Raw genomic sequence first — 22,368 nt, forward strand, 5'->3', positions numbered from 1 at the left:
TAGGAGACTTGTGTAGTGCTGTAAACTGATTCACAGAGTACACCACTTTACAATTTCTTCATAAGAGACAATGCTTAAAGTCAGTTAGTAACATGTAGTACTACTGACAGTAATACTTGCATTGATTACATCTATAATACCCTACCTCAAGAACAAGTAAACATTCAAATTTTGTGCTTTACTGAATTGCTTTAATTAAAATTAGTTTTATGACTTGGTAAAATTGTTAATAAATAGTAAGTTTATTAATAGTTAGATCCTTATCAACTGTGTTCATAAAATGATGCTATTGCTGTGCATAGATGTCATCCAAAATCACTAAAAATGACTTAAGAGAAATTGATGCGTTAACTCATTAGCTATGGTTTTCAGTTGTAACATATTTTCCATAGTTTGTTTTACTAGACATATCATACATTGGCAACAATGGCTACCAAAAAAAAGGTGAGTGTTTCTCTTAACACTACACTCAAATAAACTAACATTATCTAATATATGTTTTTTTTTCTTTTTAGCAACAAATCAAAACAAGACTCAGACTCAGGTATTTACTGGACAAAAGTAATTTCTTCTGTCATTTGTTGCTGAATTGTTTCATAGAGAATTCCTAGTCCTAATAAATATATAACAGATGGAAGTCGTCATGGACTGTAAATGGTGCTCAATAGATTAAATTAGAGCTGAGCGTATATATATATATATATACTTTCGGGGTGTACATGAAAAATTACAGCAAAAAAAAGATTCACTATTAAAAATGCTTGCGCATGTAATCATTGTTGGGCTGTAAAATTTCTATCCCTAAATGTTGAGAAACTAACTCAACGTTTTGTATTCTAAATGTTACAATTAAGTGCAGTTTAGGCTATTGTCTCTTAAAGGAAAAATCTAATGTTTTTTGTCTTTGGTTAACTCTTGAAATCTTGGAAAAGTCCACCAAAGCGTATCTTGTATGTCTGTGGTACGTCCTCGTTCTTGATGCTCGTGAAGTCAATCACGAAATTAACGACCGAAGTCTTGTTGCTACGGTTCCGAAATCATGGAGTTTTATTCGTATATGTATATTTATGTCAACGGAAAAATAAAACATTCATTAATTGAATGTTTTGCAGAAACAACACTTGAAGGATATGTACATTTATTATCAACAGTTAAAACAGCGAAAAATACTGCAACAAACTACTTAAACTGTAATATCCAAACTTCTGAAGATGAAAAAGTTAAAATTGTTTGCTATTCTCCAAAAAAAAGAACCAACTTGCTGCAAGCAAAATACAAGGAGTGAAACGCTTGTCCACGACAAGCCTTTCATGTGATGCTTAATCACAATACAAAATTCCAAAGGATGCCAAAATTACACCTCCAGAAACAAGGTTCTCGTTTAACAAAGAACTCTCATCTCAGTTGCACAAAGTTAAAGAATGTCTCAGCCTAAATATCTATGAAACTGTTGACAAAAAAGTCAAAGTGATGGAGGAATCTGAAAACAAGACCTCTGTTGTGCATGGCCAAAAAAACAATCTGTAAATCTGAGTGTATAGTTGCAGATAGTACTGACTCTATTAAACTAGTTTTATGGGAAAGTATTATCGATAAAGTAAACGCTGGAAATAGTTACAAGTTTCAAAATGTAACAATTCGATTGTTTGATGATGAAAGGTTCCTTAATACCAACAAAGACACTATCGTTACTGAAATTCCCATCTTACCTGATGTCAACTTGGAAATCTAAGAATTCAAAGACAACTTAATCACCAGACAATGCTTAGATGTTCAAATTAACAAAAAACCTTCATGTCTTGTTTGTAATACTGAAATTGCTCAAATGAATTCGAATGAAGAAACAATAAAATGAAACGACTGCAAGGTAACAACACTTAAAAGTGCAGTTCAAACCAAACTGATTGCCACTATAGTTGTGAAAAATACTGACATTGGTGAACTGTTGAACTTCACCTGTTTCAGCGATGGTATTGAAAATTTTCTAGAAACTATCAGCTGCAAAACATCCGTTAATGAAATCGAATAACAAGAACTTAAAATGTTATTTTTAAAATGTGGCCCCAAAGAAATTCTTATTAATCATGTCACACACGTAATTTCACAGTTTCTTCTTTGATTTATCTATGATTATGAGTTCTTGTTTTTATAACGTTATTACATTGTTGGATTAATTAAGAACACTGACTTTAACAATGCAACTGAAACCTTGTTTTTATGGTTTTAAGTGTAAATGTTACACCCATTTCGAAACGTTGTTATATTGTTGGATTATAAGATCTTGTTTTTATAACGTTATTATATTGTTGACACTTGTTGTTACATTATTGTATTGTTGACGCTGGTGAAAGTCCAATTTCACGTGCTTTAACAATGGAATTGAAACCTTGTTTTTTATCGTTTTTATCATACCTATTTCAAAACGTTATTATATTGTTGGAAATAAATACTGTTTACAAAGTTGCACATTGCACATTTTTCTGACGATTCAAAACAGGAATCCCACTCCAACAAAAAGTGCATATTACTGATAACAGCTTCAATGGCATTCTTCAGTTGGTTGAAATGAGAAATTCTATTAATTACATGAAAATTAATTCATCTTGACCCACTTTTACACAGCACTAGCCCTATGCAGGCTTTGGCTGCTTTTATTTTGTTTAAACAAAGAAGTAAAACAAGGAATAATGCATCAAACTCTGAGACCTTATATTTCAAACTGCACAGATCTTTGGTTCTCGCTATACTCATATGCAGATTTCTGTGTTATTTTGTGTTACCATCGCCACATTTGGACAACTCTCTGTCTTCATTATATATAGTTATTCGTATTACCTACATCGCACTTAAAATTTTCGTAAAAGAATAAAAAAAAGTTGACACTAGCTAAAAAATATATTGTTCTAGACGTTTCGGCTACTACTGTTAGACTATTGTTACACTTAAGAAATTTCTTCGAGATTTAGTTTTATCACACATCGTGGACATATACAAAGCAGGACGCCGTTAGACATTTGCATTGTTATCTTTGCTGAAGAAGGTAGCAGTAGCAGCCGAAATGTCTAAAACAATATATTTTTCAGCCAGTATCAACTATTTTTTATTCTTTTTACAAAAAATTTTATATATGCCTGGCTACACACCGAATATTTTTACATCGCTTTTATATAAAACGTAGAAGAATATCTTTTTACATTCCCTGACCATGACGTAAATCGGCGAGAGATTGGGGAAAAAAAAGAAAGACATCAGCTCAAGGCCTTGACTGAATCATCCATTTAAGCAGCATGCTACTGAAGGGCAACTTCAAACGTTTAAAGGCACAATTGTTAATTTTATTCTTTTTTTTTTTGTTAACAGGATTTCTGTACATGCCAAACAAAGACAGATCCATAAAAACTTTGCGGCTTTAAGGGACAAAGGACTTAGTGTTATTCAGTTTGCAGACACTCCGCATGTCACAAGAAAGTTCATTTTAGAAGTACTTGCACACAGCTGGTGGCTCTTTGTCCACAGTTTCATTCCCTGGGCTGTTTTGCTTAGTGGGATGGAAACTACAGTTTTTTTTCGGAGATGCGGTATGTTGCGTTCATTTGTGGTCGAAATCCTCCAGTCCAAAAATAAGTAGGGCGTTACTTTTCCTGTTTTCGTGCAGCTTCATCAACAAAAGGACTGCAAGCAATTATCAGTTTAGTTTTTTTTTTTTTCGGAGAAACGGTATGTTGCGTTCATTTGTTTTCACGAAAGGTCATTAACCAAGTGGAATAATGCAGAAATACCGAAAATTTCAACACGTATATTTTCTATGCCTCGCCCAGCAAACAGAGAGCGATTAAGTACACCCAGGACCACTTCTGAGTTCATAGCATTCTGTCAAAGAATGAAACAACCCGATTACATTTATGATACTAGATCAATAGCCTGGAGGAACGTCATTGATATTGAATGAGACGCGTTTGAATGTTTTCTTAAGCAGTCAAATTACTTTCTCGGAAAACGTCAACATACTAATACAAGTTATGAGGAACTTTGCGCTAAAGGTACACTTCCATCAGTTTAGTTAGCGTATTTTGAGTTCCTTGTAATAATGTTGAAAACAACAATGATCACGATTAAATAATAATAAAATGGTTGAGCGATACACCGCGTTGATTAGGATCGTTATCAAGTTCATTTTAACTTAAAACAGCCACGATTGCCTCCTACCGTCATTCCCTCGGTAATATTGTTTCGCATGAATTTTATTCATAGTACTGAAATTAGAAGTGTCTTAATTTTTTCATTTTGAGAGGGAAGACTATCGTTATTTCAAAAATAACTTCATAAAATAAGCTTTAGTTACTATTGGTTACAGAACATGTTTCTCACTGAAGTCACCAAAAGAAAACTTTTAGTTATTCAGGACTTCCGGCTAAAGTTAAGGTGAGATCCACTCCGTTAGTTTATCTTTCCGTCTCAAGAAAACTTATTTCTGCACTTGAGTAAAACAATCGAACCAATGCTATTAACTTTGCTTAATAACTAAGCGAATGCAGCGAATGCATCTGCACAAATTTGTTCTTTGTGCGTAGAAGGCGACTTCAAGCGAGGCACTAGCTGCATGCCATTAGAGTCTATGGGACAGAGGCCGTAGACTGAACTCTAAAAATCGAAACTTGACGACATTCTTCTCTAAAACATTTTAGGTGAGCGAAATCGATGGCGTCGTTATTCTAAAGAGATGCTCTCAAAATACATAACGAAGAAGAATGTTTACTTTCGGTTCGAGACGCGTTTGAATGTTTCCTTAAGCAGTCAAATTACTTTCTTGGAAAACGTTAACATACCAACATAATTTATGAGGAGCTTTGCGCTAAGGTTACGCTTCCATTTGTTTAGTTGACGTATTTTGAGTTCCTTGAAATAATGTTAGAAAGTACAATGATCACGATAAAATAACGTGGCGTCGGTTCTTTACAATTCGTGTTCGTAATCAAACATTTACCTCGGCACAGGTATTACTTAAAAAAACTAAACTCGGTAGAATGGTTGAGCGATACACTGCGTTGGTTAGGATCGTTATCAACTTCAGTTTAACTTAAAGCAGCCAAGATTGCCTCCTACAGTCATTCTCTCGATAACATTGTCTCGCATAAATTTTCTTTATAGAACTTAAAACTAGAAGTGTCTTAATCTTTTCATTGTGGGGCAAGACCATCGAAATTTGCCTTGTAAAGCAATGCACATCGTTATCGACTTCATAGCATTGAAAAACGTTGTTCGTTTTCAAAAGAAAGTCACAAATTTGCCACCGAAAAGTTTCGATCGACGTGCTGTTGTCGGTATGGAGGTGATTATCTCTATGGGAGAGTCAAAACGGCTCTACCAATGGCGACTTTCATCAAACAAAGTAGACGCTCTCTATGATTTTAAAAGATGATTTTATGAAATGAATTTCGGCGTGCGAAAGTGTTTTTTTGTTCAATTTAGGCAATTTTAATCAGGAAACATCAAAATATCTTTCGATTCGCCTTGTGAGAAGGGTTTTTACCTCAGTCATTTCAAAACAACTTCGTAAAATAAGCTTTAGTTACTAATGGTTAAAGAAAATGTTTCTCACTGCAGTCACTGAAGGGAACCTTTACTGTGATTCAGGTCTTCTGGCTTAAAAGATAACGTGAGATCCACTCCGTTAGTTTATCTTTTCCTCTTGAGAAAACTTGTCTCTGCACTTGACGCAAATAAAACAATCGAACCAATGCTATGAACTTTGCTTAATAACTAATCAGAAAAACCACAAGAGCATTTATAATCAAAGTTCAAACAACAGAGCACAAACTCTAACGAGGAAAGGCTCACAGTAAGAATAAAACACGGCAAACAGGAATATAAGTCATATAGCGCAAAAAAGGAGGTACAATTTTTTAGGAGTCAGTTATACAGAGGGTACATCACATGCACTCAAACTACAAATCGAAGCAATACAAAAGTCAACAATGGCGTCTTTTTCTTTGTAGCTAAGTACTTCTAAGGAGGACTTACCAATGATAGGAGACAAGAGAATTTTCTCTGAATAGCAGCGGATTATTTCATTCCGAATTTATGGCAAATTTCTTTTTGAAGGATCTCATTTGGTTTCGTGAAGCGTCTCTGATTTCGAGGCGAAATGCCTTTCCGTTCGTTTTGAAATCGTTTTTTGCATTTTTCCAAGTGGAAATTCTTTTTCGAGAAATATTTTACCCCAGTTAGCGCACTATATCATTTTTAGACTGAATGAGGAGACCTATTAAGGAATCACTTCCGTTTTGATTTAAAACCTTCATGTCTTAATCCGAGATCCAATATCTTTGCGTGAGTGGTATTTAAGTTTATTCCTCGTCCATCACCGTATCTAGTTCGAGGAGTAGGGAATGTAGCATTTGTAAACTGCTTACGGCTCTCTATTTCATTAGCTCGGTCGCATATGGAATTTCGAGCAGCGCAAGGTAAACGGACAAAGATTTACCTTTTTGTCCACCAGAGACAGATACTTAGTGCACAAGGGCACTTTGTTTTTGTTCGAAAAATTCCTTATTATTAGAGCTTAACTCCTGAAGGTTCTCGATGAAGATAGATATGTATAAAAGAAAACGGGTTATAGTTTATCGGATGATCCGATAAACTATAACCCGTTTTCTTTTGAGATGTTTGTTTTTTTTTCTAGAAAATCATGTGGCGACTTGAAACCAACATGACTCAAGTCTTCACGTAATTTTGGCCTGTTTCCAATAATCATTTCGGGGTAACTGAACAAAGATAAAATGAAAAGTGTTCTGACTTGCAGAGATATACGCATATTTAGTCTAAATAAAAGGGTGCATGTCCTCAACTACATGGTCTAAGTTTGGATAATAGTATCGATTTTAAATGCCTATTGATGAATTGATGATCAAGCATGGAGCTGGCAAACATTGTAAACGAGTGTTCGCTATTCCGCTACCCTCAATGAAGTACTATAAGGTTAATTTTGAGATAGTGTTCTCTCTTTAGCTAATTCCAGTGTGCTCTCTTTCAGTTGTTATCATCGTTGATGTTTTCAGATTCTATGATGGGTGACGCTAAAGGTCAGTCGATTTTTTTTTTATCAAAAATGTTATTTTTCTTATTTTGCCGCTGTCTTAAATGGCCCCCTCCTCTTTTTCCAGCTCTTTTGCACATATAAAAGAGCAAATTGATAGTTCATTTTTAATTTTAATACTTATATTACAGTATCGGCAGAGAAAGCAAGATGCCGGCCTTAATTTCCCAGGTTTTGTAAACATCGTTAAGGTGTGTTGTAGACCGGTCAGTGTTCTTTGATCTGCATCGAAGTTTTAATTGAAGTCTACATTACAGTAAATGGCTAATCTGTCTTCCTCAGCCCCCCCCTTTCTATTTCGATCGTGTTTTGCTGTACTTCGAGACGAGAAAGCTATCCGCTAAGTAATGAAAAGCAATCTCCTCCTCTCCTCTCCTGCTCTGACCCTGATACTCAGGTTTACAATCAATCAGGCTGATTGTCGAGCGTTTTCAACATGAGCCATTAGGCTCGGGGGATTGGGTAACCACCCCCTACGTTACCGACATAAAATAAATTGTATTGTATTATTGTATTGATACTCATTTCGCTGGAAATGCGTTAGAAATCTGAATGAATTCTTATTCCTTCCAAGAAACCAGAAAAAATCTCCAGACAGCGCGGAAGGTCACATTTCATCTGAGTTCCTTTTCACCGGATGTAACACCCTCTTCACAAATACCCTCTCTCAAACAAGGATCTTTCAGCAGCGCCTTGTTCAACGATCCAAAGAGTAAGATCATCTGTAATCTGGCCAAGGAATCCGAGTATATCCAGGGCATGGTTAAAGGAACACTTGACCCCAATGTCTTTGGCGGCTACACGGTGCAGGATGCTGCCTATTGCTTCAAGGCAGTGGATTCTTACGAACGAGCTGCTGAGAAGATGCAAGAAGTTGGCAAACCTGAATTCGCTTTACTTTACAGGGCCCAATCAGAGAGTTATAAAAGCTACAACCAGTATTTTGTACAAACATGGCGGCTCCAAAATACAGACAGCGTGGTTATGGGGCCGGCAGCAGCAACGTACGTGGGATATGAGAGCGCCTTGAGCCAAAACGATCCCAAGTACCTGTGTATTGCCATGTTACCATGTACCATGCTATGGCCCTGGATTGCCGACCAACTCATCGCTTCAGTCAACAAGAACAACCCATATTACGTCTGGTTTGAAGACAACAAGCCAAGCCCGGGCCACAAAAGCCACCTGGAGAAGTTCGTAGATCACTTCTTTGACCAAGTAGGGCCTGAGGAACGGCAGAAGTGCCTTTCCATTTTCCAAGAAGGTTTGGTTAACGAAGTGAATTTCTTCCGCAGTGCCTGCGATCAAACCCTGTTTTACTACTCGTCCTTCCAGGAGTAACTTGTAAAAAGATATTAATTTTGTTGTTTGTGGTTGGAATTAGTGTGTCTGTGCTGCTTCAGATGATACCTCTGAAATAGAACTAACAAGGAAATTTGTCTAACTACAAAAATTACTCCTTTTTTATCGTATAGGAACATGTAGGTTGAAATTAGGACGGAGACGAAAGAGGGGGTAGGTACCCATACTCTTACACTAGAACCAGCTGGCCCTTTTTCACCGGCAATAATTCCTGATTATTTAGCATCGACTTGAACATGACTTCAAGGCCTTGTAAACATACCAAACCTTTTTGTTACTTGAGTTTTAGTTTTTTTTTTTTAAACTCCCCAGATGGCTGTAGTAAGGGCCTGTCAACATCAAGATAACATCAACAATGTAGAATATACAATACTGTAATGGAAATAATAGCATGTTCAGATGACAATTATAAAATGGTAAAAGGCAAATAAAAATTTAAAACAGCAGTTGAATGTGTCCTAACATTATTTGCAGACACTCAAAATGTCACAAGAAAGTTAATTTAAGAAGTACTTTCACACAGCGGTGTGGCTCTTTGTCCGCAGTTTCATTCCCTTGAGCTGTTTTGCTCAGTGGAATTGCAACTACAGTATAACGTATATTCTTTTTTTTTTTTCTGGAAACAAAAACTTCATACTCCTCGGGGGAAAGAAGCTTTTTCTTACCTATCCCCTCCCTCTCAGGGTCAACAGAAATCAAAATGTGGCCTTGAAATTATTGTTAATGTATAATGCAAACCTAGCTCACACTTCGTTAAAAATGCATGAATACAGACAAGCCTGAGTTTTTATTATCACTTACAGTTTCCTTGATGCGAGCCGACAACCACCTGTTTTGAACAGCAGTGGCTGCTGTGTAGGGAGGGGTGGCTAAGTCATAAAATGCAGCTTATAGTACAAAGTCCAGAAGTACATCATAGAACGAAAGTTCAACCACCTTAAAAGAGACCACAGAACATAATTTTTGAACTGAATCATCATAAGTTACATTATTTGTACACATTCTTGATGCTAGATTAACGGGTAAAACAGAGCATGAACAAGAAAGCAAAAGAGCTTGTCAGACATATCATAATATTCAATACCTGACAAATTCAGATAATCAACAGTAACATTTTGGTAGCCAGGACAGGACCAAGTTGTGCCACATATACACTGTAAGGTCACATACAGTAGTTCATTTTCTACTATACTACTATTAGCTTACTTAACGTGTGAGAATTTTTCCAGAACTCTACACTGATGAGAGACCTCACGTAGAGTTCTGGAAAATTCTGCAGATCAAAACCTGTGGTCCCACAGACAATAAGACCTATAGGAAAACCAGTTTTTGCACCTTAATGTGATTTGTTGGAAATTCTTAGTAATGTCGTCAAGCACTTTATCACCCTATCACAAGAAAAGACTGACTATAAAATTTGATGTTGACTCATATATATCAACAGTATTTTGCAGCTTAAATTACAAATCACACTAATCTTGGTCTGATTTGAACTTAATTCACTTAAATTAAGTTACAACATTTACTGTATGTACACTACAAGAATTAGCCTCAATGTTCAATGTTAGTCTTACTCCTCTCTCATCTAGCTCCTTTCTTATTTGCCCCCAATTTTCTGCTGATGATGAGTGCTCCACCAACTTATCAAATGCCGCTGAAAGTCAAATGGATCCTGTACAAAGTGAGGTCAGACAAACTGAACAGGTTGCATAATTCATATTTTTACTTGTACACACATGTAATTGTGCTCTGATAGAGCACAAGATCTTTGATACCCAACCAAGAAAAATCTAGCAGGACCTTCACTGCAAACTGGTAATAAAAGTAAATTGTAAAACTGTACTTAGAAATTTCGGTCGTAATAACGTTTAGTAGCGAAGATTAGGAGATAACTGCAACAGAAAAAGTAAGTAAACATAGAAAGACGTACATAATATACAATTAATGGTGAACACGTCACGGATCCAGCCAAAATAGCTGACGCATTTAATGAATACTTCACCTCGATAAATGCAACAACTGTGTTACCTGATTATGGAAACTTGGCAACCTCTCAATCTGAGCTTGATATCCTCTTACAGGACTTTGTTAACAGTCATATACCGCCCTCTTCACAAGATAAATTTTGTATCCCACCTATTACCAAGGAAATTGTTGAAGCAGACCTGAGCAAAATTCCTTCAAACAAAGCAACAGGTCTAGATGGTATCAGTGTCCGTGTGCTGAAAGAAGCTCTCCCAGTAATATCTTCAAGCCTCGCGCTTATTTACAATGCTAGCATCAGTAATGGCGTTTTTCCTGATGCCTTTAAGATAGCTAAAGTACTACCACTCCATAATTAAGACTCGATACAAGAGAGAGGCAATTACCGTCCCATATCTGTTCTACCTATACTCTCTAAACCGCTAGAAAGACAGATAGCATCCGCCTACTTACGGTATCTAACTTCGAACAATCTACTATACAGTAACCAGTCCGCTTACCGCCCATATCACTCATGTGAAACTGCTCTGCTTAATATTACCGACAACTGGTTGAAAGCCATGGACAACAGTGAACTCGTTGGTACTGTCTTTTTAGACCTAAGCAAGGCCTTCGACTTAGTCAACCATGACATTTTACTTGCTAAACTTGATAAATACCACACTGCAACAAACACACTAGACTGGTTCAGATCTTACTTAACAGGCCGCACACAAGTTGTATCCGTCTCCGGTGTGTTGTCTAGCCCTTTAAATCTTGAAGTCGGGGTACCACAAGGTTCCATTTTAGGTCCGCTTCTGTTTTCTATCTATATGAATGATCTACCCCTCCTGTTAAAGAACACTGAAGTCGACATATATGCCGATGATACAACGATCTGGTCGAGCGGAACCAATTGTACAGATATTCAAAACACTCTTAATAATAGTCTAGACAAGGCCAACAGTTGGTTTAAATTGAACAGGATGATACCAAACACAAAGAAGACCAAACACCTGCTAATTGGTTAATTATAACACGAGATCCGCTTCTAATAACAATATTACAACACCAGCTTGTAAAAGGAACTCTGGCCTTAGAACGTTTCACTCAAGCGCTTGCTGGTCATTGAAGTTGTGTGCAGATTTGTTGATAATTATATAACCCTACTGCCCGAGCGCCACTCGTTTGTCAGGTAATACCAATAGTGTTCAGATAATTTGATTTTAAGGTTATGAAAGCCATGGCTTGTCTTTTAATGGCATCTCTGCTTTCATCCACTTCCTGAGCTGAGCAAATTGCATCGTTCTATTACAGTATCAGCTTATATTGATCAGAAGACTCAGACTCTCTGTATCTGTAGGGTTTTTTTTCTTCCATTTTTTCTTTTTAATTTTTTAATTTCTATTTTATTTTTTCTTTTCTTTCTTTTCTTTTTTTAAGATTATTTAATTGTAACAAAGGTAAACTCTTCAAGAATCTTACTTCGGTGTCTTCAAATGCAGTGTAGGTATGCAAATCATATGGATATTTATAAGAAATAACCACATATTATATTGCAATTTTTAATTTTGAAATAAGCAAGAACTTTCTTAGGACCACTTTCCAGTAAATTATAAGTGAAATAAATTAAAATTATCCGGCATCATGCACTTATTAAATATCATAATTTGATTTTTTTTATTTCTATGCAGTGCTCTTTGAGTGCTGAATATTTACACCCTTAAAATGTGTTTACTCTTTGCCCATCAAATTGCATGAGAAAAGACTTATGCAAAGGTCCATACTTGTGACGAAAACACACTTCTTTCATCTTTTTTTTATATCATGAATAATTATATTTTCATTACAGCCGCTGGTATAACTATGTCTCTAAGTGAGGGTCTTTATAAGTGGATGTTATTTCCTGATGTTCAAAGATTGATGGATATTACAGTCCATTGCAGTGGTAAATTGTAAGCTACCTGTATGTTTGTATGCATGCAGTGTAACATATTTCTTGTCAGTGTAAGAATGGCTTGAGGGCAGTTTGGCTTCATAAGGTGTTTCATGTAGCTCCAAAATAATTCAAAGCTATTGAAAAATGCAATAGCACCTACATGTACATTTTCCCATTATACAAGGTAGACATGATCACAGTTAATTATTGCTTTTATTTATTAGCTTGTTAAAACAAACAACTATAAACTATGATTATTGAGTTCATTTTCGGTATTTGTATCAATAGCAACTGTTGTTGTTGTTGTTGATTTTTTTATTTGTCAGAGTTAGCCGTAGTGAGGTTGATGTATGTGTGCAGTGTCTGCTCCTCATTTGGACCGGGTGTAGCTCATATTGGGTATGTGTAAAAGATTTTCCTCTGTTTATGGAGAGAATCCTAGCATATAGGTCATGGCACCATGCATAGAAATACTTTACTAATTCTTTGTAGGCCATAATTGTAAGAGTCGGAGCTTCCTGAGATTATTATGCTTGTCAAAGACACTGCAACTCCTTTATTGAGTTTTAGTCATTATTTTAACAACTCTTGGCGTGCATTCACGTCTCAGCACATGTGAATACCCATTGAACTGTTTAAGCTTATGTCTAAACTGGTTTGTATACATTACAACCAAGGTGAAGTTGTAATAAGGTAATAAATGTTCTTTGTAGTTATTTGTCTGTGAACTTCATGCACATCAGTCTCTATTGATAATCTATTGTTTATGAAGTGAATATTAAAATACAATTTTTTTTTGCTGCAGGTCTCATTTCCACCAGGTTTTTATTCCTAAGTTGCTGTCTGCTGCACTCAAAGAATACACAGTTAGTGATTCCCCAGGGGAGGGGTTGGTGATACGTTTGTCATGACCCCCCTCCTGTAGTCAATGTTCTGACATACTTTTGTCTTCAACATTCCCAAGAAGTCAAGAATAACCTACTGGCCATGTTTCATGTAAGTGAAGCTGTTCTTTCTCTCTCTTAGTTTTAAAGCAAAGTAAAAAAACTAAATCGAGACATGTTTTACGGGAGTCAAAAAAAGCCAGTAATGGGGCAAATCAACTCCTTCGGGAGTCAAACAAACCCGGCAATGGGACATGACAACTCCTTCGGGTGGCAAACAAACCCAGCAATGGGGAAATACAACTCCTTCGGGAGGCAAACAAACCCAGCAATGGGGAAATACAACTCCTTCTGGAGGCGAATAAACCCAGCTATGGGACAATACAACTCCTTCTAGAGGCGAACAAACCCAGCAATGGGACAATACAACTCCTTCGGGAGGCAAACAAACCCAGCAATGGGACGATATATACAACTCCTTCTGGAGGCGAACAAACCCAGCAATGGGACAATACAACTCCTTCTGGAGGCGAACAAACCCAGCAATGGGGCAATACAACTCCTTCTAGAGGCGAACAAACCCGGTAATGGGGCAATACAACTCGTTCTGGAGGCGAACAAACCCAGCAATGGAGCAATACAACTCCTTCTGGAGGCGAACAAACCTAGCAATGGGACAATACAACTCCTTCGGGAGGCAAACAAACCAAGGAATGGGACAAGATAACTCCTTCGGGAGGCAAACAAACCCAGCAGTGGGGAACAAAATTTACTTACTATGCCATAACCTTGTGAATTTTGCCAAAATTGACTCTAGAACGCCAGATTATTTGTGCAAACAATATAAACAACTGTGTTTTTCAATAAATGCATTAATGAAAGTTGTACCTGGTTCTATATATAATCAAGTGTCCATTGATTGCAATGCATCTTCAGATAAAGAACTGTCAGTGTCTCAGATAAATTTACTGAAATATGTTGGAAACCATTAACATTCCCGATTGTGTTCAAAAGTTCAAAATCGAAGAGTAAGAGATAGAGAACCATCAAGATCGAATACCATTGAAAATAATGTTACATTCACTAAATAGTATACCCATAAGAACCAAATGCCAAAAAATGCTAAGAAAAACATTACCTTTTTCTTCTGCTTTACATCACATTGCTAGAAATTTTAAGCTTAAATGGAACAAAGACAAGACAGTTTCTATAGTTTCTATTATAAGAAAACTATAAAATCAGCAGCTACATATGTATCTATACACAAAGAATATTAATGTCTGCATGGTGATGTTGAATTAAATCCTGGTCCCATGATAGCTATTACTACTGAAAACATTTCCTTTAGTAACCCTAATTTTATATTGCACTGTGGAATGTTAAGAGATGGATTAAGACCATTAGATGTTTACGGTGGAGGTGATTGTTTATTTAAATCAATATCACACCAGTTATGATGGTGAGTCAAGTCATCATGTAGAAATCAGAGCCATAGGACTTGGTTATTTGACAGACAATCCTGAACGATTCATAGAAAAAGTAGTTGATGTGACTTTGTTACAGTATTTATCTGATATGTCTATACAACGTACCTGAGCAGATAACATTATAATAAAAGCAGTTTCTGATGCAATGATTCTAAACATTCAAATTATATAATTAAGTGAAAACTTAAGAAAATTGACATAAGTTGAACCTGTGCATCCTGATTTGTTAGAAAACTCAAAAACAATCTATTTAGGACATATAGATGAAATGTATCATGTTTCATCATCCACAGCTTTGTGTACTCCAAATCAGTTCAACCTGACTGTGAAACACCTAGTAATTCAATTGACAGCAATGCTTGTACACTTTCTAGTCGAAAAAAAGTATCAAAAAATTTTCAATTAAATAATTGTAAATACAAAAGGCAACAAAAAGCTGAATACAGGAAACAATATAGAATTTGTACGCAATCACCCCAAAAAAAGCAAAACAAAATAAATATCAAAGAAATTATAGAACAACTCAAACATCTCCACAGAAAAAAGCAAAATGTAGTGACTACCACAGAAATTATAGACTGAAAAACTTCAAGAATACCAGAGAAAAAAGCAAAACGTAATGAATACTAAAGAAATTATAATAAAACTTCAAGTACACCAGAGAAAAAAGCAAAACGTAATGAATACCAAAGAAATTATGGTGCTTCAAATATTTCTATTGAGTTATTAATTAAATAGTGAGTCGAGGGCCACTGTAGATATGCACTTGCTGCGACCAGTTGTGGTATAGATATGGTGTACTAAATGTTGACAAACTTTGACAGGTCCAATCCCGACATTAAAATTTATCTGTGTAATAAAACAAGTGTTGATAACAAAGAGTGGATTTGTAGGACACGTCAGCATCATTTGATTAAGAAAAAGATGCCACCATGTGCAGTCGCTAATGGTATGATATTTCCAGAGAAACCATATTTTTTTTACCTTAGTTAATTAGAGTGTAGATTACTAGCACCAAGAATTGCATTTTAGAAATTAATACATGCACCTAGAGGAAGACAACTTAAGATACATGGAAATATTGTTAATGTACCAGTTGATGCAACTTATACACTTACTATGTTACCACAGGTACCATGCCAAACTACAACAATCAAAATTATTTTGAAAAGAAAGCTACAGCAAAAAAGTTCAGCATTGTCATTAAATGTCAGACCACATAAAGTTGTTCAAGGAGCAAAATGGTTGATTACTTATAGCAGTTTACATAGAGATGAAGGTATAGTCTTTGATAAAGACTGGGTTGATAAGTACAATATAAATTGCTTAAGATGAAATTCAAACAATGACTGTTCACAAGCAGAATCAGGTGATAAAAATGCTCACAGCAATAGCAGTTCTGAAATATTAGACAACAATGACTTAAGTGAAGGTGAAACAGAAATACCTGTAGGTGCAACTGATACTATGTTAACAGCAACTGACTTTTTAGAAGATAGTGAACGGCAGAATACTTTAAACATAGCTCCAGCTGAAGGCAACAGACCATTGAGTGTTTTTAGAGATAAATATTGTGAAGAATTAGCATATCTTGGTATATTTCTTGGTTAATCAAGGTCAGACACTAGGCACCGAAAAGTCAATGTTAACTTCAGCGATATTTGTAAATCAGAACTTAGACGATCTGATAGACGTGCTGCAATGTGTGTAGAAAATATTTTCTTTAAAACAAAAAAGTCACAAATGAAAATCCTTCTAGGAGAGTCACATATTGCTCCTAGAAAATGCAAAGGAAATAGTAGGAATGTCAAAGCAGAGCAATTAAAGCAGCAGGGGGCCTTAGACAGATTTTGTCATGATGAGGGATATAAGCTTTTAAATGCATTGAGAGGTTCACCTCCATACCTTGAAAAAGCTAAGAGAGATTTGTTTGCTATGATAAGACAGCTAGGATCTGTATATTACACTGTTTTGTACTTTCTCGTCAGCAGAAACAGAATGGATTCATATACTTAGAACACTTGGTCAGTTTGATGACAATAAAAAATATACAGATGAACAAATAGAGGGTTTGAACTGGGAGGATAGGTGTTGCTTAATTCAAAGTGACCCTGTAACATGCGTATGGCATTTTGACTATCAAGTTAATCAGTTTCCAACAAAATTCTTGTTGAGCTCTGCTGAACCATTAGGCAAAATATCAGTCTGGTTTTACAGAGTAGAATATCAACAGAGAGAGTCACCTCATATACACATGCTCGTGTGGAGTGAAGGAGCACCTCAGTTTCATATAGATATTGATGAACAATTGACAGCATATAATGATAAGATAATTAGTTGTCATAAGCCAGTACATTATCCTAAATTATTTGATCTTGTAAATACTATACAAGTACATAGACATTCACATACTTATTGTAAAGAATACAACAAGTCAATGTAGATTCAATTTTCCTCAGCCTCTTGTGAAGCAAACTATGATTCTTTATTCCTTAGATAAAGATATCCCTCAAGGAAAAATAAAAACACACAAAGAAAATCGGAAATCTATCAAAATTTATTTAAATGATATGATAGAAGGTGAAGATATACATATACAATCTTCTTAAATACTATTCGCTATTAGTATTTGTTCTTGTTTTTCTAGTGAGGATAGTTCCGTGGGTATTTCATCCACATACGTATTATTCACTACAGCCTGACATGGTAATTTTCCCGTTATGACCTTTGAATGACATGTATTGCATATATACTGTTTTCCATCAAATGACTGTTGAATATTGAAATATGTTTGGCAAGGGTACTTCTTGTTTATGCATGTTATTACTAATTTTTATAAAGTATTCAATTACAGACAGTACATATAAATTAAGGGCCTTCTCATATTTTCCTCTTAATCTGGTTAATACACAATTCAACCGATCTGGCTTTCACTAATTTATCATTGGGGTGGGAAAATAATTCTTTCTTCTTTCTAGCATCAATAGTTGAATATTTTCTTTTAATGTCTTCTAGAAACCTTTTCTTGGAAACAGGTTCCATGCTGTCATGTTTTTTTCTGTGTTTTCTCTTGATGCGTTTCCTTTTAATTTCAGTAATTTTACATGAACAGCAAATTAATTGTATATTGTATTCCATAGTCTGACATTCCTGTTTATTTTGAATGATATTATTAATTTCCTGTACTAGATCATTTACACCACGAATGTGATTTGTGTGTTTCATTTCAGGTGAATGACCGTCTTCATATATCAGAAGAGTAAAAAAAATTGCTTTACTTTTGTATTTTTTTGATAAATACAAGCTATACGGTAACTTGAAAACCTGTTTTCCCAGTGTGGTTCCTTAAAATCAAGGTCTCTAAAGATATTCTGCTTTCAGTTAAATTACTTATTTCTCCGTGGCTTACTTCATTAACGTGTGCATTTATGTCAGTACCAAAAATTGTAACACTGTTAGGCAGGGTAATAGATGTTAAACAGTGCTTACTCTGCATTGTATTGTTAAGCTGAGATCCATTTTCAATGATTGCATCTAAGGTATTTGAGTTCCAGTAACTACAAGGTGAAATGATAGAGTAACATGAAATGGAATAAAGAACTACTGCAAAACACTGGTCTTTGTAACACTTGTGTTGACCTGATCTCTTTAACACCTCTCTTATATTATTGCCATATCATATTTTGTAATTTGTAAACCTTTTAATTCATACAGATCAGTTGCTCCAAATAAACTTTGAAAGTGATGCACTAAGTTGTCTGTAGATGATATATCTAATAGAACACATGTCCCTCGAGCGCGACTTTTACCATAAAAATCTCTAGGATGTGAGTCAAACACTTTCAAATGGCCATTATCAGCACAGTAACTAGTACCCACAGCAGTACATCCAACTGTTAAAATAAATACCCTATATCGTTCAGATAACAATAATAATAATAATAATAATAATGACAATCTTTAATGAGGAAACTTTTTCACTAAAAAGTGGTTTACAAAAAGGACCTCGAAAATTAAAAATTAAAAATTTACAATGAATAAAAATGCTAAAAGATGCTACTAAAAACTAATGTATCTTATGTGTAATACAAAACTTAAATCAATGAATTTAAAATCTGACGCTTCAAAACATTTACATTATCAGAGGCTCGTATAGTTTTGTCTAGCGAGTTAAAATCACTTACAGCATGATAGCCAGTTCTTTGTTTGCCCCAGTTTCTTTTAACGGATGGAATTTTGAGGTTTGCTTTATTTCTTGTGTTGTAACTATGCTGTTCTTGCTGAGTGACTAATGTTAGTTCGTGATGCGTGAGACCATTAAGACATTTACATACATGTACGCATCGGCGCTGGAAGCGCCTTTTTTCTAGTGTTAACCACTTCAGTGTAGTTAACGCATCAGACGCAGAGGAATACAGTGGTCGATCTAATATTATTTTAGCCGCCTTATTTTGAAGCACTTGCAAACTAGACATTAAAGTTACATTATGTTTGTCTCCCCAAACTAAATCAGCATACTCGAATAAGGGCATAACAAGGCTTTTATAAAAAAGGATGCGCGCCTTAAACGGTAACAAATGCTTAATGCGTCTAAGTAGGCCAAGCCTTTGATTAACTTTCCCTGCCATGTATTCGACATTCAAAAGCTCTTTTCAGGCCTATACAGTATTGATATCCCTCAATGGTAGGTTAACCATGGACATCACCAGTGTAACTTTCACTGTATTCTAGCTGGTAATCTTCCTCTAGTAATGTAAGCATTGATGGTAAATCTGTTAGCAGTAGAAATGATTATGTGAATGAAAGTGATCCTCGCAATTGAAGTATTTTTATTTTTATTTATTAGTTAATTGAAGAATAACTCTTCAAATGTTATTTTTAAAATGTGGCCCCAAAAAGATGCTTATTAATCATTCCTCACGCGTAATTTCACATTTTCTTCTTTGATTTATCTATAATCATGAGTTCTTGTCTTTATAACGTTATGACATTGTTGGATTAATTAAGAACAATGACTTTAACAATGCGACTGAAACCTTGTTTTTATCGTTTTATTTGTAAATGTTATACCCATTTCAAAACGTTATTATATTGTTGGAAATAAATACTGTTTACAAAGTTGTACGTTGCACATTTCTCTGACGATTCAAAACAGGAATCCTACTCCAACAAAAAGTGCATATTAGTGCTAACAGCTTCAATGGCATTCTTCAGTTGGTTGAAATAAGAAATTCTATTAATTACATGAAAATTTATTCATTTTAACCCGCTTTACACAGCACTAGCCATATGCAGGCTTTGACTGCTTTTATTTTATTTAAATAAAGAAGTAAAACAAGGAATAATGTATCAAACTCTGAGACCTTATATTTCAAACTGCTCAGATGCTTGGTTCTAATAATAATAATAAGTCTTTATTAAGCACTCTAAACAACAAACGTGTTTAGTTACAATGATATGAAATCAGCAAGTATAAAACTAATAAACTAACTAAATTACTAACTGAATAACTAATAAGAGAACAAACATCTATTAATAAAGGTCCTTTTGAAACGTTCAGTTCTGACAAGCGGGAGAATATAATTATGGCGCCTCTTACGTAGCGTATCCATTGTTCGCTCTGGTGGCAAAAGGTCATCTAAAGCTGTTGGAAAATCGCTGTCGGTGATCTTGGCCCACAACTTCTTATCTTTTAGAATAATAATATTTTCAATCGAAAAAAGCTCTTTACAGTAGCCAAGCTTAAAAGCTCTCTTGAACAGCCTGTCTATGCGACTCAGATACTTATGATAATACGCGCAGCCCCATACTTCTACAGCATATGTAAATATAGGTAGAATAAGACTGATAAAGAGAAGATGAAGATGATCCAGCGGCAGTCCATAGAATTTACAAACACGTAAGATGTACAGACGACTACTGGCTTTCGATATAATATTATCAAAATGTAAGTCCCAGTTACACGGATCAGATTGAAAAGTTACACCCAACAACTTCAGACATGGTTTACGCTCTATAGAAACCAGAGGAGCAGGTAAGGCCTTAGTGGATTTGCCTCTAAGAAGCATCTCCCACGTTTTCTTGAAGTTTAGTTGCATACGATTAGCAGATGTCCATGCGACGATCGATCGGACCTCCTCAGCTGCTAAATTGCCGTTATTAGCCAGCGATTTTACTGGAATACTTAATGTTAAATCATCAGCATATTTCACAAGTAAATTCTGATTTGGTAGAATGGCCTTAATATCATTGACCATAATAGAAAATAGTATAGGGCCTAAAACTGTCCCCTGAGGGACACCTCTATTGATATTTACATAGTCCGTGACAATGGCATCAACAACAACTCTTTGTTTCCTGTTCTGTAAAAAACTAATAATCCAATTGGTCACGTATGGATTTATATCAAGTGTTTTCAACTTAGAGCAGAGGATATCATGAGGGACCCCATGAGGGGTGATGAGAGGTTCTCGCTATACTCATATTATTATGTGTTATTTTGTGTTACCATCGCCACATTTCGACAACTCTCTGTCTTCATTATATATAGTTATTCGTATTACCTACATCTCTTTTAAAAATTTTGGTAAAAGAATAAAAAAAAGTTGACACTTGCTAAAAATATGTTGTTCTGGACGTTTCGGCTACTACTGTTGCCTTCTTCAGCAAAGATAAAAATGCGAATGTCTAACGGCGTCTTGCTTGGCATATGTCCATGAAGTGTGATAAAACTTAATCTATATGTGTTTCTCTAAGAGAGATATCTGTTTCTTTGTGGTATGGACCACAAAAGAGACAGTAGTCATCAAGATTCCTTTATATAATAAGCTCAGTTATGCACGCATTCTCATTGGTTCTCACTTATGATCTATTGGAGGACAGTCGTATAGATGACGTCATCATTAAAACTTTTTTAAAATTCTTTATTATATAAAACAAATAGATTCCAAGTTGCCGTGCGTCTGTTCAGTAATAGATCACAGAGGACGTCAAAATGGGGTAAGAACATCAGTGACTTGAGCCACTTTTTTGTTCTTACCACATTTTGACGTCCTCTGTGATTTATTACGGAACAGACGCACGGCAACTTGGAATCTATTTGTTAAAAAGACAATATATGGGAAGAAAATTTCAATGTTCTTAAAATATTTTCATTTGCTCATATTTTCCCCAAGATAATTGAGGGTGAACTATAATAATCACTTTGCGTAAAGAAAAGCTGTGGTGGATGTAATTATTAGAATTTCATTTCATTACCTGTTTGAGTTTTCTTCACACATCTATTTGTGAAATAGAAAAAATTTGAAAATTTTTTGATTAATCTATCTTAATGGCTTGATGTGAGGGTTGATGGAATTCAGGTGTGAATGAAATTCATCTACGTGTTCCTTTTTATACACACGTGGATATCATTTATGTATCTAATCCACCATTAGGGAGGGTTAGGGGCCGATGAGAGAGTCTTTTCTTCGACATGTTCCATGATTAGATTGCCTAAGATGGCGCTGACTGGGATCCCATCGGACAACCGAAAATTTGTTGAGTCACAGAAGTTCTTCGAAGTTTCAACATCAAGGTCGCCCATAAGCCCATCCGCTCCATCTCGAGCATACTTAAAAAGCCAAAAGACAAGATCGA

The 22,368-nt window shown here is 35.4% G+C and overlaps 2 protein-coding genes and 1 pseudogene across 2 annotated transcripts; 2 read left to right on the top strand and 1 right to left on the bottom strand.

Moving 5' to 3' along the window:
• Positions 1-7,648: 7,648 nt before the first annotated feature.
• Positions 7,649-8,437, top strand: LOC136276768 (aminopyrimidine aminohydrolase-like). Its single transcript, XM_066164817.1, has one exon. It carries the CDS (start codon positions 7,649-7,651, stop codon positions 8,435-8,437), a length of 789 nt encoding a protein of 262 aa, XP_066020914.1.
• A 7,244-nt stretch (positions 8,438-15,681) lies between these two features.
• On the top strand, positions 15,682-17,173 carry LOC136280129 (uncharacterized; annotated as a pseudogene).
• Positions 17,174-19,419: 2,246 nt separating this feature from the next.
• LOC136280130 (uncharacterized) lies at positions 19,420-20,987 on the bottom strand. Its single transcript, XM_066164818.1, has 2 exons — positions 20,330-20,987; positions 19,420-19,502 (listed from the first exon to the last, which is right to left on the bottom strand). The coding sequence occupies exons 1-2, from the start codon at positions 20,985-20,987 to the stop codon at positions 19,420-19,422; spliced, it is 741 nt and encodes a 246-aa protein (XP_066020915.1).
• Positions 20,988-22,368: the final 1,381 nt, after the last annotated feature.

This window comes from Pocillopora verrucosa, chromosome 4, assembly GCF_036669915.1.
Source record: "Pocillopora verrucosa isolate sample1 chromosome 4, ASM3666991v2, whole genome shotgun sequence".
Lineage (NCBI taxonomy): Eukaryota > Metazoa > Cnidaria > Anthozoa > Scleractinia > Pocilloporidae > Pocillopora > Pocillopora verrucosa.